This window comes from Bos mutus, chromosome 21 (assembly GCF_027580195.1).
Source record: "Bos mutus isolate GX-2022 chromosome 21, NWIPB_WYAK_1.1, whole genome shotgun sequence".
Classification (NCBI taxonomy): domain Eukaryota; kingdom Metazoa; phylum Chordata; class Mammalia; order Artiodactyla; family Bovidae; genus Bos; species Bos mutus.
This window is the reverse complement of record NC_091637.1, coordinates 16,250,980-16,266,667: the sequence shown is the minus strand read 5'-3', so window position 1 is coordinate 16,266,667 and position 15,688 is coordinate 16,250,980. Positions and strand designations below refer to the sequence as shown.

Sequence of the window (15,688 nt, the reverse complement as noted above, 5' to 3'; positions counted from 1 at the left end):
CCCAGGTGAGTTGAGGAATGGCTCAGTGTGAAGGTGAGATTATGTATGACTCGCCTTTATCTCTAGTGAGCATCCCTTCACGTCTCAGCCCAAAAGCAGAGAGTAGTTTACCAGGATGCCTATTCTTGGTAAGCCCTATATTCCAACTCCTGTTCTCCTAGACATGCAAGACTACAGAACATACAGCTTAATTTTTCAAGCCATGCCTTCAAAACAGTAAATGCCTCGAGGGCAGACGTGCCAGAGTTCCGCTCATCTCTCTGGATTTCCCACTTCTTCTGACTCCAGATCATTAAATGTTCATTATTTAGTTAGGACATGGATGCTTTTTATTAAAAAATTATTTATACTTTATATGTCTTTTTAACTGTCTCCAACTCAAGGGTTGGTCTGAATTATCGAATCAATCTGTTAGTCAGGAAGAGAAGGTCGTAGAAGACTGGAGATTGAACTTTCTTTTCTTCCAAGAATAACACACTCATATGGTGTTTTTGTTTGTGATTTTTTTGGCTTGGTATTGTTTGTTTGTTTGTTGGATGCAATGTTCTGTTTGTGTTCCCTGACCTGGTATTCAATCCAGGCCCTTGGCAGTGAGAGCAGAGTCCTGACAACTGGACTGCCAGGGAATTCCCTGGGCATGTTGCTATATCTTCATTTATAATAGTACTTTGTAATTGTTTGCTGATATGTCAAACCAAGCAGTCACATGGCATAGATTCGTATTCAAACTATGGGCAAATCTAAGATCTAAATGCTTAGTTAAATTGCATATGTATGATTATCTAAAGAAAGGGTCTGTAATTTTCAGGAGAATCTCAGATGTCTGTCTAGTTCCTCTTGATACAGTGAGTTCTGGGAGGACAAGGACCATGTCATATTTATTTTGGGATTCTCCATACCCAGTAAAGGTCTACTGAAAAATAAAGAACAACTTATGACAAAGCAAGCATGGATGATTTAAGAGAGAGGTACAAATTCTTAGATACTACTTCAGAGGAGAAAGAGAAGTATCATCTATACAATTTATCAAAAGAGGCTTTCTTTGAAAAGTAACACTACAGTTGATCCATCAAAAGTATTTATAATTTTCACAAGTATAGATCAGATATGAAAGATGTCAAGACAAAGTTGGAATCTGGATAAAAATAGTTTATTAGCTCATGCAGCTCAGTATAAGAAAAACAAACAATCCAATCAAAAAATGGGCAGAAGACCTAAACAGACATTTCTCCAAAGAAGAAAGATGGCCAGTAAACACATGAAGATGCTCAATATCACTCATTATTAGTGAAATGCAAATCAAAACACAATGAGGTATCATTTCACACCAATCAGAATAGCCATCATCAAAAAGTCCACAAGCAGTAAATGCTGAAGAGGATGTGGAAAAAATGTGTGGGAATCTAAATTGATACAGCCACTATGGAGAACAGTGTGGAGATTCCTTTAAAAAACTAGGGAAAAAACTACCATTTTGTTGTTGCTGTTTTTAGTCACTCAGTCATGTCTGACCCTTTTTGACCCCATGGACTGTAGCCCACCAGGCTCTCTGTCTATGGAATTCCCCAGGCAAGAATCCTGGAGTGGGTAGCCATTTCCTTCTCCAGGGGATTTTCCTGACCCAGGGATTGAACTCAGGTCTCCCGCATTGCAGGCAGATTCTTTACCACCTGATTCTTTACTATATATCCCACTACTGGGCATATACCTGAGAAAACCAAGGAGCACACGTACCCCAGTGTTCATTGCAGTGCTATTTAGAATAGCCATAACATGGAAGCAACCTAGACGTCCATCAACAGATGAATAGATAAAGAAGTCATGGTACATATATACAATGGAATATTACTCAGCCACAAAAAGGAATGAATTTGAGTCAGTTTGAACTGAGGTGGATGAACCTAGAGACTGTAACCAAAGTGAAGTCAGAAAGATAAACACAAATATCATGTATTAGCACATATATATGGACTCTAGAAAATGGTACTAATGAACATTTTTGTAGGGCAGGAATAAAGACACAGGCACAGAGAATAGCCTTGTAAACACAGCAGGGGAAGGAGAGGGTGGGATGAACTGAAAGAGTAACACTGAAACATATACATTGCTGCTAAGTCACTTTAGTCCCGTCCGACTCGGTACGACTCGGTACAACCCCATAGACGGCAGCCCACCAGGCTCCTCTGTCCCTGGGATTCTCCAGGCAAGAACACCCAAGTGGGCTGCCATTTCCTTCTCCATATGTAAAACAGATATCTAGTGGTAAGCTGATATATAACACAGGGAATTCAGCCCAGCCCAGTGCTCCGTGACAACCTAGAGGGGTGGGATGGGTTTGGGGGAGGAGGAAGATTCAAGAGGGAAGGGGATATATGTATACTTATAGCTGGTTCATGTTGCTGTACAGCAGAAGCTAACACAACATCACAAAGCAATTATCCTCCAATTAAAAATAAATAAAATAAAATAAATTCAGTCAAGTCCAAAGAGGGAAAACAAAGAGTCCATTCTTCTCTTCTGTATAGAAACTTGGTAGGCAAAAGTTAATCTGATTCAAAGTCTAGAAAACATACATTAGAGTCTTTTCCCTGCCCCCAAATCAATGCACACATAATTTCATACAGTAAACACATGTAATATGTGGCTTGCAAAGTACGGTAATTTATTATTTCACAGAAAAAGAATTTATTGTGCCCAGGTTAGAGGCATAAAAGGTAAGTTACAACTGGACAGATATATGGGGTTTGCTTTATGTGACAAGAACTGACTTCTACTATTCCAGCCTTAAAAAGCTCCATTCCAAAAAAAAAAAACAAAAACAAAAAACCAAGTAAATATCCTGAGGCAGTGAAACCTTATGGTGTAACTTATTACACTGAAATTGTTCACAAAAATTGGCGTGTGCATTTAGCTGGGGCAAGTGTCCTTTAGCTTTCATGGCACCAAAAAGGAAACTGTGGAACTCCCCTGGTGATCCAGTGATTGAGACTCCATTGCAGGAAGCACGGGTTCAACCCCTGGCCAGGGAACTAAGATCCTAGATCCTGTGGGGAGTAGCCAAAACAAAGGTGGGGCATCTGTGACACCCTACTCACTGGAAGAGAAAAAAAAGGAATGAAAAGGATTAGAATTATGACCCCGCAGTTTTTTAAAAACTGACCACATATGAATTAACGTTAGTACATAGGCGTAGCTAAACATGTTACAGCTGCTGAACCTTCAGATCTTCCCCCAGAGACTTGAGTAATGATAATACTGTGTTCTCAGCCAGTCACCACAGAATAAAATGGTCCGTGGGGGAAAGGAGGGCAGGTGTGACTGCAGTATTCCGGATCTCTTTCTTCCTGACATTAGTCATTAACATTTGGAAGAATTTCAGTAGGAAAGTGTCTGACTAATAAGATTCTTGAACCTTGCCACCCACTACCTAACACAGCCTCTGGCACAAGGGAAGCATTTAATACATGAATGAACCATTAACAAGAGAGTCATAAAATACCAAGGAAACAGATGATATTTTCTGGGCACATCTCCTAGCACTTAAATCTGAAAACAAAACAGAGGATGCTGGCCCAGGGATTCTAGGCAAACAGAAAGACAGTGGCTGGGTCCAAAATCAACTCTGGCCACCTGAAGTCCAGCCAAGGAACCTACACCTGTTTATCTTAAATAAACATTTATGGCAAATGTAAAATTTTCAAATATTATCAAGCAGAGCTCTATCAGATGTTACAGAACTGGCATCATCCAGTAAAAGAAATTTTAAGGATATAAACGTGTTTACTGTTGCCACATCCTGGTGAAGTGTGGTATGGCAGAGAAGCCCTGTGAAAGCGACGAGACCTACAAGAAAGAGAATGGTATGGCGTTAAATTCAAACATCTCTAAGTATAACAGATCCTGGGGAAAAGGTTTCATGGCCCAAAAAATTCATGAAAGTTTGAAAATGTTGATAAAGTTGATGATTAAAATGTAACACAACATCAAAAATAAAAACAAAACAGAAAGCAAGTCAAATTTAAGTGAAACACTAGAAGAAAATGTACTTCTGTTTAAGCCATAGTACATCCATATACTAAAGTTCTATGCAACTATCACAAAAGATTGAGTTGGGTCGTACATGCTGACTTGAAAGATGTACAGTTATACTGATATGTAGGAAAAGCAAATTGAATAGAGTGTGCTAAAACGATCCACACACATAGACATAGTTATACAAATACACATATCGCTATAAGTATGCAAACACAGAAAGAATACACAGCAGACCCTTGTGTGGTTGTCTTAGAAAGCAGGATTTGAGGGGGTGATTTTTACTCCCTAAAATTTATATCTGTATTTTAATTAGAATTTTATAATCATGAGCTTTTATTACTTTCTTTCATCAGGAAAAAAGCATTAGTGGTGAAAAGGGCAGGTAAGAGGAAAAGAAACTGTAGCCTGATGCGTAACAGCAACGAGCAGTAAGCAAACCAGAGTCAGACTGTGCCTAGGTTCACATCCTGACCCTCTGCTTAAAGCCTGTGTGATCTTGAGCGCCTTGGGTTCCTCATCTGTAAACGGAGATAGTAGTCGGACCGACTGCATAGGATCACTGTGACGGCTACATGAGATAACACGTGTCAAATGCTTAGACTGGCACATAGTAAGTGTTCAACAGTGTGAGCAGCTCATGGCAAAAACACTTCTTGAATTTTAATGTTAATTTTCAAATAATACCTTTTCAAATATCATTTTAGCCTCTTCCTTCATCTAAAATCTTAGCTATCATTTGGGGAATTTCTTTTCCTTTAGGACATGTAATATATATTTTATGATTTAATAATGAAGGGAAAGGAGAAAACAGGATTTTCTTATAGCCTCTTCTTAATCTACCTATTGTGATATGTAAAAAATATCTGCATTGTCGTGGGGTTTGGGGATTAATTTGAGTTTTAAGAGGGGTGGGATAAGGGTGCTTATGGGCCAGACATGTAGGGCACTGGGCTGTACTGATTGGTGAGATCCAAAGATGGAGATGTTAACACACATTGGGTTTGGGTTTTTTTAAGGGTAGAGGGAGAATTCATTACTGACCATTTATTGAAGAAGCTTCTATCTCTCCAAGTGCCCTAGGGAAAGTTTCATCAGATAGCCTGACTCTGAAATCTGACTCTGCCTTTCATCTGAAACCTAATGCCATACTTATCGCCATTTGGCCTCCTGATCAGAAGCAGAATGGCTCTCACGAGCTTCTAGAAGAACCTTTTTTCTAAACCTCCACATCTGTCACTTATATTCTCCCTCCCAATCAAGTAAGGATTAGAAGTCATGTCCACTCAAGGCCTACAGACAGGTTGGATAGTCATCAGCTAGTAGAATTCACCAAGTAGAGGAATGACCCTAGGTCTCCAACAGAACTAATTTCATATCAACTTGGATTAGAAATGTTTCAACATGCCAGAAGTCAGTTTCCAGATTTGGAGAAATTCAACCCTCAAAGACCTCAAAGCAATGATATAACATGGCCTGGATCTACAACCATTGTTTCCCAAATGTGTTCCATGGATTCTTAATGTCTTGTGAGGGACTTCCCTGGTGGCCCAGAGGTTAAGACTGGGCTTTCACCGTAGGGAAAGTGAAAGAAAAGTGAAAATGTTAGTTGTTCAGTCATGTCTGACTCTGTGAGACCTCATGGCTCCTCTGTCCATGGAATTCTCCAGGTGAGAATACTGGAGTGGGTTGCCGTTCCCTTCTCCAGGGGATCTTCCCGACCCAGGGGTCAAACCTGGGTCTCCCTCATTGCAGGAAGATTCAGGTTTGACCCGTGGTCAGGGAACTAAGATTTCACATGCCAGGTGGTTCAGCCAGAAAGAAAAAAAGAAAGAAACACCTAATGTTCTGTGGGATGGAATACTGGTGGGCATTTGCTGTAAAAAATTATTGCATCTCTGGGGGAAGGGAAAATTAGGGAGTTTGGGGTCAATAGGTACACATTGCTATGTTTAAAATGGATAACCAGCAAGGACCTATTGCATAGCACATGGAACTCTGCTCAATGTTATGTGGCAGCCTGAAAATGGCAGGGGAGTTTGGGGGAGAATGGATACATATGTATACAGCGGAGTCCCTTTGCTGTCCACCTGAAACTCATAATACTGTTAATCGGCTATACTCCAATACAAAATAAAAGTTTTAAAAAACCCCATCTCTAAGATGATTTTTGAACTGTGGTGCTGGAGAAGACTCTTGAGAGTCCCTTGGACTGCAAAGAGATCCAACCAGTCCATCCTAAAGAAGATCAGTCCTGGGTGTTCATTGGAAGGACTGATGTTGAAGCTGAAACTCCAATACTTTGGCTACCTGATGCAAAGAGGTGACTCATTTGAAAAGACCCTGATGCTGGGAAAGATTGAGGGCAGGAGGAGAAGGGGACGACAGAGGATGAGACAGTTGGATGGCATCACCAACTCGATGCACATAGGTTTAGGTGGACTCCGGGAGTTGGTGATGGACAGGGAGGCCTGGCGTGCTATAGTTCATGGGGTCGCAAAGAGTCGGACACAACTGAGCAACTGAACTGGAGGTGATTTAGAAATGCTATATATTATATCCCCAACTTGATAATTTACCACGCACATTCATCTTATTATTCAATCAATAAACATTTATTGAGTGCCTACTGTGTCCTAGAGAGTGCTTTAGGTAGTAGGGATAAAGGTGAACAAGACAGATGACATCTCTGCCCTGGTGGAAGAAAGGAAAGAAGGCACAGACAAGCATCAGGAAGTGGCAAGTTCTATGCAAAGTCAAACTAGGGAGATGGGACTCAGAGCCCAGTTCATTGGGCTGTCAGGAACATTGGGGTGTCAGAGCATTCCCTCCAAGTAAAAGGCATTTAAACTGAGAGCTGGAGGACATAAATGTTTGAAACGCTTTCAAAAGATTGATTATCGTTCAGTAAGCAATTCTAATAAGTTTATTTACCCCGACATCTCCAATCCATCTGTCAACAAGAACTTTTGTGAGTGGAACACTCACTGGCATCCAAGGGAACACTGGTGTTCTGTAGAAACCAGTCTAAGAAGTGCTTAACTGAACATGTCTTGTGCTGGAAGTGCTGTTGAATGCAAACAATATCTGCAAGACAATTGCCTACTACACTGGTGCAATGTGCTAAGTCAGCTTCGGTCATGTCCAACTCTGTGTGACTCCATGGACCGTAGCCCGCCAGGCTCTTCTGTCCAAGGGATTCTCCAGGCAAGAATACTGGAGTGGGTTGCCATGCCCTCCTCCAGGGATGTTCCTGACCCAGGGATCAAACCAGCGGCATTTACGTTAAGTGCTGCTAAAATGCCCTGAAAACCCTCCTTGGAGGATTAATAGTCTAATGTCTCCACTGGTACTTAGAAAACTGCAGGCAGCAGCAGCAGGAAATGACATACTGAAGTGTGCATTTCAGGTTCTGTAAGACTTGCCCCCAGAGGAACTCAGAGCATCATATTCTGTGCTGTCTTTGCAAGGAGGGCGGCCTGGAAGTTGAGGAGGACGTCCACACACATAAAGGAAGTTCCCATTTGGCAGCAGCCAGTCCAACAGGCCCCTGATGCACCACCTCTCGCCTTCTGTCCCTTCTCCCACCCTGACATACACCCTGCTTGGGCCCAAAGGACCTCCCGCCAGGGGTCCACCATCTATCACAACAGCCAAGGCCAGCCCATTCCCTGGTTTTTGTACACAAATCTTACTGCAAGAGAGCCCCTTCTTTCCCATGCCATCTACAACTACAGCGGCAGGGCTGAACAACTGTGACAAAGATCGTGTGGCCTGAGAAGCCTAAAAACTTTGCTATTGGACCCTTCAAAGTTTGCAGACACCCACTGTAGACACCTGTTCTCTGCCCTCTGGGCCAGTCCTGCCAGGACTGTGGGCACAGCTGCTGTCTTTGCCTGATGTGCCCAAGGGAGGGGGTCTCCTTTCTCCTCCACAAACACCTACCACCTGGGAAAATGTGTTCTGAATCTTCGCAATGGCCCTGTTTCTCCTCAGAGAGCTAATGCACCTGGCAAGAGCACGTCCACTCGTGTCAGATTCCCTCTGCTCACATTCCAGTTCCTCCACTCATTCACTGTGTGACTATGAGAAATGTATTAACATCTCCAACCTTCCCTTTGAGAGCTCTACAATGCAGACACTAATACCACCCAACTCACAGGGTTGTTGTAAGGATTAAATGAGACGATGCCTGTGAAGGACTTTGTACAGCTTCTTACATGTAGAAACTGTTTAATAAATGTTCACTATTATTTTAACTATTATAGTTCAAGGGACCAAGTAGAGGAAATTAGACACATAAGAACGTGAATTTGACAAAGTCTCTCCATGCAAAAGTCTTCTCCAGCACCACAATTCAAAAGCACTGGACAGCCAGGAGATCAAACCTATCAATCCTAAATGAAATCAACCATGGATATTCATTGAAAGGACTGATGCTGAGGCTCCAATACTTTGTCACCTGATGCGAAGGACCGACTCATATCAAAAGACCCTGATGCTGGGAAAGATTGAAGGCAGAAGGAGAAGGGGTTGACAGGATGAGATGGTTGGATGGCATCGCTGACTTAACATGAGTCTGAGCAAGCTCTGGGAGATAGTGAAGGACAGGGAAGCCTGGTAGGGAAGCCTGGTGTGCTGTAGTCCATGGGGTCGCAAAGAGTCGGACACAACTTGGCAACTGAACAAGAACTACAGTGCAAAGCATCTCAAGCCATTTTCAACTAACAAATATGAATGAAGCAAGTCAGGACAAGGTGCAGAGGACCCAGAGTGCTCTGTCTTCTTTCACACCCTTTGCTCTCCTCATTCTTGTATTCCTGGCATCTCTGCTATCGATTTCTCCTTCATCCTACACATCCTTTTCTCTCTCAAGAACCTGATTTGCAGACCCCTTGCTTTGAGGGAACCATGCAGTATTCTCTTGGTGAAAAAGCACAGATCCCACAAACCTTCAACTTCCTTCATTTCAGGTCTGGCAAAAGGATATGGAGCTCACACCCAAGAGGATACATTTCCAAGTGCCTATTTCTGAAATATGAAGAAGCACCTTGTCTGTTTGATTCATAGCTGCCTTCCCCCACACTTACAGGTATGGTACAGTGATCAGCCACCCAGACCAACTTCTCTTCCCTGGTTGCATGCTTTCCGAGCTCTAACCCAGACTGTGTTTGACTTTCATAAGAGGGGTTCCAATTTTCGTAGCTGAGTAAATTGTGGAGTGATGTTGCCAGTAAAAGTTGCCAGTTGTGGAGTAAATGTGGGTCTCTCTGTTGGCCATTAGCTTCAATATGTCACCAGCAAGGGCAAATTTTCAATTACACCTCAAAGCCATGCAGGCCTTCTGTCCCTCGCCTGCTGCCTTGGGGAGGTAGATGCTCAGGGAGGAAGTTGGATCCAGAGTCTGGGTTCAGTGGGAGCAGAGGGGAGCTCTCAATTACCAAAAGTGAGGATGGGACTTTTGGACTCAACTCGATAGTGGTAACAAACGTGCCTGCCAATGAAGGAGATGTAAGAGATGCACATTCGATCCCTGGGTTGGGAAGATCCCCTGGAGGAGGCCATGGCAACCCACTCCAGTGTTCTTGCCTGGAGAATCCCATGGACTGCAGCCTACCAGGCTCCTCTGTCCATGGGATGCAAAGACTTGGACATGACTGAGTGACTTAGCATGCATTGGTCCTTTTAATGCTGTGTTATTAGAACTGTTTTGACACAAGGACATTGAATGCTGCCTCTAAAATAATTTTGTTCCTTTTAAATTAAAAAAAAAAAAAGTTTAAACAGTGCAACTTCACCAATCCCTGAGCCATAATCCGTCTCTGACCTTCCCCCTGGAGGGGGATTAGAGATGCACAGTGGCTCAGGATGGGGTGAGATGCAAGTTTGAGTTAAGTGACAAGAAAGGGCTAAAGGGAGGGGATGGATAAGAAGAGGACCAGGATAAAAGTCAGGTCAGTGATGGGGAGGTTGTGTGTAACACATCACAGGGTGTGTGTGCACGCATGCCTGCACACCTAGTCGTATCCAACTCTTCGCAATCCCATGGACTATAGCCTGCCAGACTCCTATGTCCATGGGATTCTCCAGGCAAGAATACTGGAGTGGGTTGCCATGCCCTCCTCCAGGAGATCTTCCAGACCCAGAAATCAAACCTGAGTCTCTGGCACCTCCTATTGGCAGGCGGGCTCTTTACCTGTTGAGACACCAGGGAAATCTACACATCACATTACTTGGCAGTAAAAAGCAGAGATACAGTCATGGCTCATGTCCCCAGCCAAAGAGTTGTACCACTGTCACCTTGGCTGAATGTCCTGGAGTCCCCATCACCTACCTTTATGGATAAGCAGCCATTGCCAAGGGCATGATTAGATCTGAAGCTTGCCACTCAAGACTCTCAAGCATTTGAGCAAACTCCCATGTCAATCTCCTCTCTTCCCCTTCTCAGATTTTCTGTTTTAATCAAACTCAGTGTCATAGCAAATACTGAATACTCTCCACATTTTGATGCCATGAGAACGATCCCTGGGGACCCTCATTACCCTCTTAACTGCACCAATTTCTTCTGCTGAAAGTTGACCCATTTTTCAATGAAAATACAATGTTCTAGAGGAATAATGGGAAGATAAAAATACTTGTAGAGCAAGTTTGTATGTAATGAATGCCATGGTAAGGAATTTGGGAGAAGAGACTCCTCCTGACTGGATATTCAGGGAAGACACAATGCTTGCTATCTAAAAGGAAACTTGGTCCTTTTCCAAGGACCAAGGATTTTGGTCCTTTCCAAGCATTTTTCCAAACCCTTCTGTTGATGTCCAAGGGGAAAGCTCAGTTTCCGCCACACCAGGTCCTATGGATGTACGATAGATGGATATTTCTACATCCTTTGTGAAGTATTCTAGAAATTTTTAAGCATATGTTTTGGAAACAAAACCCCCAAGTGCTATGAATGAAACATATCAGTCATCATTTTTCCACCCATCCCCTCTTCGCAGCCCAGAGGCTGAAATCACCTGTTGTCTCAGAAATAAACCTTGAAGGAAGAAGTCCAAGGGAACAGTGCAGTTGCCACCTCCTCCAGGCTTTCTATTATCTGAGCCTGATGCTCACTCGGGACCGGAAACCGCACATGCAGCAACCTCATTCGCAATCCATAATAGATAAAGTTCCAGAGCCCAAGTCAAGCAAAGGAGCTTCACTATTCACCTTTGGCCAAGACGCAGAGCTGGGATTCAGTCTGAGCAGCTATAACATCAAATAATAAAGTGCAAATGCAAATAGCAAAAAATGTGCCCATATCACAGCTCAAAGTGTGTCAGAGATGGCATCCTGTGGGACATTGCCGGCTGAGGGCTCCCGGCTTCGGGGCTGGCCTGGCGCCCACATCCTGTTACCCTGGCAGCTCCCCATCTTCCCCATTAGCTCAAACCACACGGAGAAACAAGAGCAGGATGGACAAGACACCTCCCTTTTTTCCAGGGTTCTGGAGCCCATCCAGGAAATAGGGATGGGATGATGAAAAGCCTAGGCAAATGTTCCCAGCCTCTCCACTGAGTCCTCAGCCGGGGAAATCATAAAAACCAGAGTCACTTGAACTGTCGATTATAGTTTATAAGCACTTTTCAAATGGCTTCTCTTAATCCTGGCACAAAGGGCTGAGGAAAGTATTTTTATTGCTCCCCGCCCCCTACTTTTACAGATCTAGAAATGAAGGCTCAGAGAGGTTGTGGGGCTTGCCTAAGGGTATACAGCTGGTAAGTGCCAGGAATGGGGCAGAAGCCAGTTGTTCCTGTCTCTCACACCTGTGTTCTGTGCCGCCTTCCCTTCACCCAGGCCCTCGAGAGTCAATCTCATGATTTTCTGTCTCAACTCATACGGTAAAAGTCAGAGACTTGGAAAATGTCTGGGTAGAAATCTGATTCTCATCCTTTCAGGGCAGAGATAAATCTGTTGAAACTGGGGTAGGAAAAAAAGCACTTAGCCCTTTCCCAATTGTTAAGGGAAAGGGAATAGGTAAAACACTGATATTTCTTTTATATGTATTTATTTGGCTGTGCTAGGTCTCCACTGCAACATGCAGGATCTAGTTCCCTGACTAGGGATCAAACCTGGGTCCCCTGCATTGGGAGCATGGAGTCTTAGCCACTGAACTACCAAGGCTGTCCCTGGAAAACCAATATTTCTTAATAATCTAGTTGATTTTGTCATAGTCGCCCAAGGAGACGGAAGTCCCCATCATATCGTGGGGACATGGTCACCCCTGTGCGTTGTCTTCCTGGTCATCTGGTCTCTCTTTCTCCTTCCCTTGGCTATGTTCTGAGTGCTTCTGAAAGACATGGAGAACTCACATTCTGATCTCCTACTCAGACATAACCGCTGTTTTCTGCAGAGATTTGAGAAGCGGTACAAACACTTCGGTCGCTTACCTTTGTGCACAAGGAGGACTGGCTTGAATCCCTAAGACCTCTGAGACCCTCCATCAAAAGCACACCAGCTAAGCCCTTTTCAGAACTGTTCAGGGTCTAGTCCATGGGGATGGGAATGAGGAGGGGCAGGAAACTCATCAGGACACATTATTCCATGGAATATCTGTTCTGGGTTCTCGCTCTCCTTTTTTTTTAATATACCCTCAAAACTGAAACCAGACTCTGGCAGACACCTGGAGAGAGGGCTCAGCCAGGAACCCAAGTCAATTCCACCACCAGATTCTGAGATCAACTAGAGTGCACAGGGCAAGCGTGTTCCAATTATTTTAGTGTTTTGGTTAATTGGGAATAAGTAGTGCATACTGAGGGCTTCCCCAGTGGCTCAGTGGTAAAGAATCCACCTGCAATGCAAGGGATGCAGGTTGGATCCCTGGATAGGGAAGAACCCTTGGAGGAGAGCATGGCAACCCACTCCGGTATTCTTGCCTGGAGAAATCCCATGGACAGAGGAGCCTGGCAGGCTATAGTCCATAGGATCATGAAGGGTCAGACACGACTACAGTGACTTAGCACACAGGGTATAATGAATTTAATTCAGTCTTTCTTTGATGATTGAGAATCTGGAACAATCATTCTAAATATCAATCAGAAACCCCACAGTAGAAAGACAGGAGATTGAGTTTATCCTGCAGTGACTTCCAGGCCAACTGCATATTTATTTTCAGGCCCACTCCCACCGCCAACACTCCTAACCCAGATGCATTCTTGCCTTTGTTGCACCGAATAGAATGAGTCAAAGACACTTGGTCCATGGGATACTGAAGTTCTCTGGTGCTAGTCCCAGTTCCCCTATTAAGTGGTTACATGACCTTGGGAAGCTATTTCACTTCTGAAACTCAGTTGCCTTAACTGTGCACTGGAAGGTTGGATTTCCCGGTTTTTCAAATTTCTGGGGATATTTTGTTCAGTCACTAAGTCATGTAAGTCCAACTCTTTGACAGCCCCAAGAACTGCAGCACACCAGGCTTCCCTGGCCTTCACTATCTCCCAGAGTTTGCTCAAAACTCTAAATGTATGTTTAGGAATATAGCTTTTCTCAAGAATCCAAGGAAAACGAAACTTTTCAAAGCTGGGAAGAATGAATGTAAGTGCAAAACATTGACATTCTAAATCCATGGGTGGGGGTCATGGAGTCCCTGAAGCCCATTCTCTCGTGCCGCCTGTCCATGAACTTCAGGTTTAGAATCCTGGAATGGATGATCTCTTGGGCCCCTTTGAGGTCTGCTGTTCCCTGCATCCGGTTCAGTGCAAGCATCTACCCAAGTCTACAGAGCAGTGATTCATTGACTTTAGTTGCACTTTGAGCCCACCTGGGAGGGGAGGGTTTCAAAGATCCAATGCTCAGGTTACTCCCCAGATCAATTAAATCTGAATTTGGGTGGGTGGGTATCCACATTTTTTCAACACCCTCTGGGAGTGTCTAGTCTGCAGATAAGTTAGCAAACCCATGCCCTGGGACAAGAAATCTCAAAATCAGGAGTGACTAGAATCCCATAGAAGGCAAGGCAGATTCCCAGGCCCCCGCCCCTGGTGACAGTGATTCCTTCCAGCAGATCCCACTGAGAAGAGGCACTGTGAGCAGGCATCCTAGGTGATTCTGACAAGGACCACTCGCTGGGAACCTGGTAATGGCCATTCAACAGAAGCCCAGAGGACTGGTCTTCCTGATGCCCCCCTTTCCTCCTACTTCTATACACACACCTCCACCCCGGGGTCTCCTGTCCTGCTCAGGCAGAAGTTAAACAGGCGTACATTTGCCAAACAGCCTTTTTTTCCATCTTGCTCATCTCGAGCAAACCTGGATCTTTTAGCCTGAGCCTCTAATCCCACCAGGTTCAATAATTTAAGCAGCACACTCATCAACACAGTCAGGTTTAATATTTAAACACCAGAGCATCATTTAGGTCAGCCTCAAGGTGAGAGCTGCTGCTGACTCGGGTGTTACTGCTGGTTAGCAAACCAGGCCACTGCGGCCAGAGCAGACTGCAGGGAGAGCCCTGGCTCCCAGGCAGGCCCCGCGCAGCAAAGATCCGGCTGGCTAGCTCGGGCGGCCTTCAGCCTCTTGCCTACCTGGAGCGTGTGCAGTAGGACCTGCAGCCCACTGGCTTCTTGTTCGGCCATCACCTCGTCGGGTCCGGGGGAATCGGCTGCCTGCGGCCAGATCCAGATCAAGGCTGGAGAGGCAATGTCTGCCAAGCTGACCTCGCTGCCCGGGGAGAGGGCCTCAGCTGCACGCTGCCGAGTGTGAAGTGAGCACGCTGCAACCCTAGCCCTCAGCCCAGGTGCGGGTGCCCCCCGACACCCACTGCGGGGATTAGGTGAGCCCCGACCCGGGAAGGGAGGAGCACTTGGGCATGGGGGTAGAGAGGGCCCCCGGCATGAGTCACTCACCCACCTCCAGGCCCACGCAGGAGCCACCCTGGATGGCTGACAGGCATTCCCAGCTGACCTGGTCAGACTCCCTACAGAGGCTCGCTCGGCCCTCCCCGCCGGTCCCCCTCTCAACTTTATTTTGGTCTGTTGCCGGCTCCTGGGTAACAAGAGACCCGAGAGCGCTTGCACAACCGTGGCCTTGCAGGGCACAGAAGCCCAGGGCCCCCTGAGGTTCCAGGCTGAGGGACTGGAGCTCTGGCTGAGAAGGAAAAGAACTACTCTGGGTTGTTTTTTATCAACCGAGTCCCTTATATAATCTGCAGCTTTCACAGCAACCCTACAGACAGAGACAGTGCATGCTCAGTTGTGTCCGACTCTTTGCAACCCCATGGACTGTAGCCCTCCAGGCTCTTCTGTCCATAGAAGTTTCCAGGCAAGCATACTTGAGCGGGTCGTCATTTCCTACTCCAGGGGATATTCCCAACCCAAGGATCAAAACCGTGTCTCCTGCACTGGCAGGCAGATTCTTTAGCACTAGCACCAGGCGATACTATGATTGCACCTCCCTTTTACAAAAGAGAAAACTCAGGCACAGAGAAAGCTCTGGGCCATAGGAACAGAGCTTAGGAGGGTATGCCCAACCTGCCGAGGTGAATTGGCACCAAACCACAAGCAGAAGCCATTACACCATCCTGCCTCTTGCCGCTGCAAATGCATTGATCAAAGTCATACAATGCAGGCTGGGAGCCCTGTCCCCTGCCTCAGGGAGAGTAGATGCCCTGGTGGCTGGTTTCCTC

The 15,688-nt window shown here is 45.1% G+C and overlaps 1 protein-coding gene across 2 annotated transcripts in view; it reads right to left on the bottom strand.

Annotated features, from left to right (window-relative positions):
• AGBL1 (AGBL carboxypeptidase 1) overlaps nt 1-14,942 on the bottom strand; it is a 926,786-nt gene extending 911,844 nt beyond the window's left edge. For both annotated transcript variants that reach the window (XM_070358226.1, XM_070358228.1), the window contains exon 1: nt 14,589-14,942. In XM_070358226.1, coding sequence (XP_070214327.1) covers nt 14,589-14,639 — 51 coding nt within the window. In that variant the 5' untranslated portion in view covers nt 14,640-14,942. The remainder of the gene's footprint in view (nt 1-14,588) is intronic.
• Between the last annotated feature and the right edge of the window lie 746 nt (nt 14,943-15,688).